Source organism: Cheilinus undulatus, linkage group 11 (assembly GCF_018320785.1).
Source record: "Cheilinus undulatus linkage group 11, ASM1832078v1, whole genome shotgun sequence".
NCBI classification, from domain to species: domain Eukaryota; kingdom Metazoa; phylum Chordata; class Actinopteri; order Labriformes; family Labridae; genus Cheilinus; species Cheilinus undulatus.
Window position 1 is genome coordinate 32,424,619 of NC_054875.1, and position 5,305 is coordinate 32,429,923.

General features: G+C 39.0%; 1 protein-coding gene across 2 annotated transcripts; it reads left to right on the plus strand.

Moving 5' to 3' along the window:
- The first annotated feature begins 818 nt into the window (after positions 1-818).
- Positions 819-5,060, plus strand: aar2 (AAR2 splicing factor). 2 transcript variants are annotated; one of them, XM_041798367.1, is made up of 4 exons: positions 819-1,029; positions 1,153-1,939; positions 2,022-2,251; positions 4,233-5,060. In XM_041798367.1, the coding sequence occupies exons 2-4, from the start codon at positions 1,171-1,173 to the stop codon at positions 4,398-4,400; spliced, it is 1,167 nt and encodes a 388-aa protein (XP_041654301.1). In that variant the 5' UTR covers positions 819-1,029; positions 1,153-1,170; the 3' UTR covers positions 4,401-5,060. The 2 variants fall into 2 exon arrangements, with proteins under 2 accessions (XP_041654301.1, XP_041654300.1); XM_041798366.1 differs by having other exon boundaries at positions 819-1,939.
- Positions 5,061-5,305: the final 245 nt, after the last annotated feature.

The following is a 5,305-nucleotide window of genomic DNA, read 5'->3' on the forward strand; positions in this document are numbered from 1 at the left end:
ATAATTCTAAGAAAAGGGCACAAATTGAAGAAGGCCACATACTATGAAATGAATAAATAAAAAACATATCTGTTGCTTTGATTATAGTGGTTATTAGTCAGTTTGGGAAATACAAAAAAATGTTATATCTTTAAAATGGACAATGTTTATGCTGAGCACTATGCCTACCCAGTTTAACTGGGCCCCAGAAAGCTCTCCCCTTTATCCCCCTCATGGGCTGCCTTGACTGGAGCTCTGTCATATTGTAAAATATTCAACGCTTTAAGTGTTGTTAACTATATATAGACTGGGCAAATAAAGCCTCCTTTAAAATATTAAGTTTAACTCTCCATGAGTTCATTTCACACTGTCAATTTTGCTGTGTATTTTACTTCATTAAAGAGCTGTGACTTTACCTGAACAACCCGATGGAGATCTCTTTTTCATGCAAATAAGGAAATATCATTGTTTTACTGTACAATTCTTCAGTTGCTACTCAGAACGTAAAGTTAACTGTAAAATGAATACTTTTTACTGTTACTTATTGACCAGTAATTTTGTGAATTTTAGCTACGTATTTGTTTAACGGACTACGGAAGCTGAATGCATAAATTTTAAGAGTCATACATTTTATTATTCCAACATTTTTTAATTTAAAAATTCCGAGTTAAAAAGGGAAAAATGAAAACTTTTATCCCATTAAGTTTTTTTTTTATACAAAGCAACACTTGCCTTCTGAAAACTCTTTAAACTTAACATTATTTTGAAATCACTTCGAGAACAGAAGCGGAACTTATTATAGTAGCGCTGTTTCCGTCCGGAGCAGATGGTATGATGGACAGCCTCCACCAAACGATAAGCTAACGACACGATACGTCAACAACTAGCAGCAGAGGGTGAAATTGGTGAATTTCGCCTCTATTTAATAAATATTCACTCTTATTTTAAACACAGTAAGAAGGTTAATTTTCCTCATAACTGCCTCATTCATTAATTCAGACTCAAACCCGTTTTCAATGGACTTAGCCAAGTAGCATCACTCGACGACAGGTCAGTCATGCGGCTTTTTACGAGATTCTGCCGTGTGTTTCTAACTTGAAAATTCTCACTGTAGGCTTTATTTAGGCTCCGTATTGCCCTGTGTTTGTTATTAAATAATCTTAACATAAAAAGGCAATCGTCAGAGCTGGCATGGCCTCTTCTAGCAGCAGTGTCGACATGGATCCAGATGTGGCTCGGAGGCTCTTTGAAGAAGGAGCTACCTTGGTGCTGCTGGGGGTCCCAAGGGGTACAGAATTGGGGATCGACTGCAAGAGTTGGCAGGTGGGCCCCCGCTTCAAGGGTGTGAAGATGATCCCCCCAGGCCTGCACTTCCTCTTCTACTGCTCTGTCAACCAGCCGAGCTGTGGAGGAGAAATTGGCCCAAAGACAGGACTTTTCCTCAACCTCAAACCCAGACAGATCATATTGGCCAACTGGGATCCCAAAGAAGAAGACCTGGACTTCAGCGCCTCCCAGAATGAGGAAGAGGTGAGCCGGGTCAGGGCCAACTTGCAAGATCTGGACCCTTACCTTGGCCCCTATCCTTATGAGGTGATGAGAAAATGGGTGTCTCTCACTGACCGTTTGAGTGAGGAGGTGGCCAATAATCTACAACCGCTTTCAGGCAGAATATGTGCGTTTAGTGATGTAGTTCCCGAGCTCCAAATGAGACACACCAAAGACAGGGCAGAGCAGCCAAGGAATGACACATGCTGTCAGAGCATGAAAGAGGGACTCGACAGGCTCCCCAAGATGAAACAGAGGGAGGGGACGGAGCTGCGATTCTCTGTTATCCCTAAGAGGACTTACCCGCCAGGGGCTACACCAGCTGAGATCACACAGTGCAGCCTGGACCTGAGCTATGCCCTGGAGACTGTGCTGGAGAAGAATCATGAGCTGCAGCCTCTTAACCTGCTAGGTACGTATTGATATAGTGATGTAAGATTATCGAAAGAGAAAAGTGCATAACGAACAACCTACTTTCTGTGACCCCCTTTCAGGTGAGCTTCAGTTTGCCTTTGTTTGTTTCCTGATTGGAAATGTGTATGAAGGCTTTGAACACTGGAAGCGTCTCCTTGCTCTGCTGTGTCGATCAGAAGATGCGATGAGAAAGCGTAAGGACCTCTACCTAGGGCTCATCGCTGTGCTTTACCACCAGCTTGGAGAAATTCCCCCAGACTTTTTCGTTGATATCGTGTCTCAGGACAACTTCCTCACCTCCACGCTGCAGGTAGGTGCTGTACTTCAGAAATCAGGAGACACAGGGATATTTTCATAGTCTAAATGGCATGTGTTGAGTGAAAGAGTGTAGATTTTAACATTCCTTTAAGTCTATTTGGAAAACATGTCAGAGTAAGACATTGTGTATGAGAGTAGCGACCATAGACCCTGTTGGAGTGTAGAAATGCCTCACAAAACAACTAATAAACTATGCAAACCATTGCTTAATTTATACTTTAAACCCTGCATTGGTGCCTAAATGGTACCTCAATCAAATAATTTAAAGTTGGAAAAATACTGCACAGACTCCATGCCAGACTTTGACTCAGAAGTTGAACAGCTGAAATGTGTCAAAATGTAGCAGTGTATCGTGGTGTTGTCATGCCTCAGGATATCCTCACCAGTTAGAGGTATGGCATTCATCCTAATTGTACTAAAAGTAAAACGTAGATTCTATTTGAAATATACAAATATGAATGCTAAAGGACAATAATTGACAGTTTTCTGAGAAGAGAAGGCAGAGATGGTTTAGCATTTTTGACTCAGACATTTAGTGAGTGGTAACAATAAAGTACCCAAATCTTTAGTTTTTATTAGGTTTGATGAACCTACTATTGTTATTTAATTTTATCTAACCAGGAAAACCTCATTGAGATCAATAATCTCATTTACAAGAGTGTCCTGGTCAAGAAAGGCGGCAGCACAATGAACAGAGTTACAGACATGAAATATAACAGTTATAAATACTGAACAAACAAATCCCGAATAACAGAGCTCAAAGTCACTGGTCAAAACATCTACAACTTGAAGCATCATCCTCCAATGCCTTCAATCTACTTTTAAAAAGATTCAAAGAGACAAGCTCTCCAAGACAAAGAGTCTCCTGTAGAAGATTCAAGGCTGCAGGAGCAGCATACCTGAAACTCCTTTTACCCATTTCAGGACGGACTTTGGGAACAGAGAGCAAAAATAAATCTTGCGACTGAGTCACAGAGGGAAGACTAACTTCCCGAACTGTAATGAGTTGTAATGTGAGTTGAGTGTATCATCACATCACCGATGACTGCAGTTCTGTGACAATTTTCACTGTGACATTATTTAAATATTAGCAGCCATCTATTGTTATTTTAAAGATCCGACCTCCAGTTTATCAGATGTATTGAGTGTAGCTGGGTGGTCCTACCTGTCCGGAATTTCCTTCTTTTGTTGGATTAACTGTCATAGCCGGGAAGGTAATCTTATCTCTGATCTTTCAGATGCTCACAGATCTGTCTTAACCTGCCTGGGAGGGAGCAAATGAAATTGATACACATATTCCAGTCACCTTTTTAAAATGTTTCAAGAAATTATACAGCATAAAGAGGAGACGAAGACAGAAGAGAGATAAAACAAAACCAAACAATAAATTAAACAAGCAAAAAAGATGAACAGAACAAGCAAGATACAATTGCAGATTCTCACTGGATGTACAGAAGCTGATCAGTGTCTGTTAACAGGTAACTCAGATTCATGTGTTTAATTTCAGTATACAGATGTTCATGTCTGCATACAGTGCAATTTATATCTACATCTGTGTACAGCCATGGATAAAGACAAAATTACCTCAGAACCCTGCTGCCATCAGAGTTGTCACTTTGATAAATTACATGTTGCATATCTCACCCAGTTTCCTAATTTTTCTTCAGAAATATGAAGCTGATTTGTAGTTCTCATGGTAATATTTCCCATTCCACTTATTTAATTTATAAGATCCTTCCATTCTAAGGGAATTAATTTAATATTTTTACCAGTTTTTTGTAATTGTCTTTCTTTCTTCATCTTTTCAAGTAATTTCAGGTAACTGATAGCAGGGCCTGTGAGATTTTGTTCAGAAAAAGGCCGATTCTAATATTATAGTTGATGTGAAAGTATAATGTGAAGATAAGTCTTTTGTTGGTCTCATCTCATACAGTCAAATATGATTTACCTTGGTTGTCCTCTTTTACCCACAGGACTTTTTCCAGTTTGCCAGTGGACCCGGTGTAGACGGAACTCTACGAAAGAGAGCGGAGAAGTTCAAAGCTCACCTGACCAAGAAGTTTCGCTGGGACTTTGACGCAGACTTAGACGACTGTGCCCCTGTGGTGGTGGACCTGCCTGAGGGTGTCACAGTGGACTGACACCCTGCTATAGACCCAGTTTACATGCAGGAAGAAAATCTGACACTGAAGGAGAGCAGTGAAGCCACATATTAAACACATAATCTAGAAGTACTCTAAAGGCTTCAGGAAACTTGAACAACAGCAGTCAGGCTGAGGTTACAGATTTCTCCAAATGAAAACAACACTCTTAGTTTTGGTTACACCTGTATTTCTCTAACAGTGTGTTAAAGTGGCCTTTAAAACAGGTTTTGTCTTAGAAGATACTGTAAACTTCTAGTTCTGCAGTATAGATATTAATAATTGCGCTCTCTGGTGGAGGTTTTTTAAAGTACAGCAAGCAAGTTGAGTCTTGCTTTTCTGGTGCAGAATCCAAGCTGTAAATATAGACGGTAAATTAGAATAAAATATACAGTCAAAGGTAGAAGCACATTAAATGTCCAAATCCACCACTCATTTATTTAAATGTAACTGCAGATGTGACATTTTCAGACACATAGGTGTTAACTGATTAATTACAGCTGCTTAGATGAAAAATAGTAAGGATTTAACTGTGACAAAATTTTCAATAAGACTATAGATGAGAATTTTTTCTCATCTATTGAAAACAAAATACTTAGTATTTTTGTGTAACCCTAATGTTGTTTTTAGTTCTCATATGAATAAATACATAAAACTGTATGTTGATAAATCCTTGTCATTTTTCACAGTTTCAGAAATAAAATTATTGATTTCTAATTTTAAATTCCTTTTAATAAAAACACCAGGCTTCATATGTTGTCATGCTTAAACCATCTAAGCATATTTCAGAGTAATTTCTTCCTCTGCCACTAGATGGCACTGATGAACTTTTCTTGAAGATCTACAGCTTTGTGTGTCTGTGAAAGAATCTATTTCTAGTTTGACGTTCTTAAAAGTGTATTAAC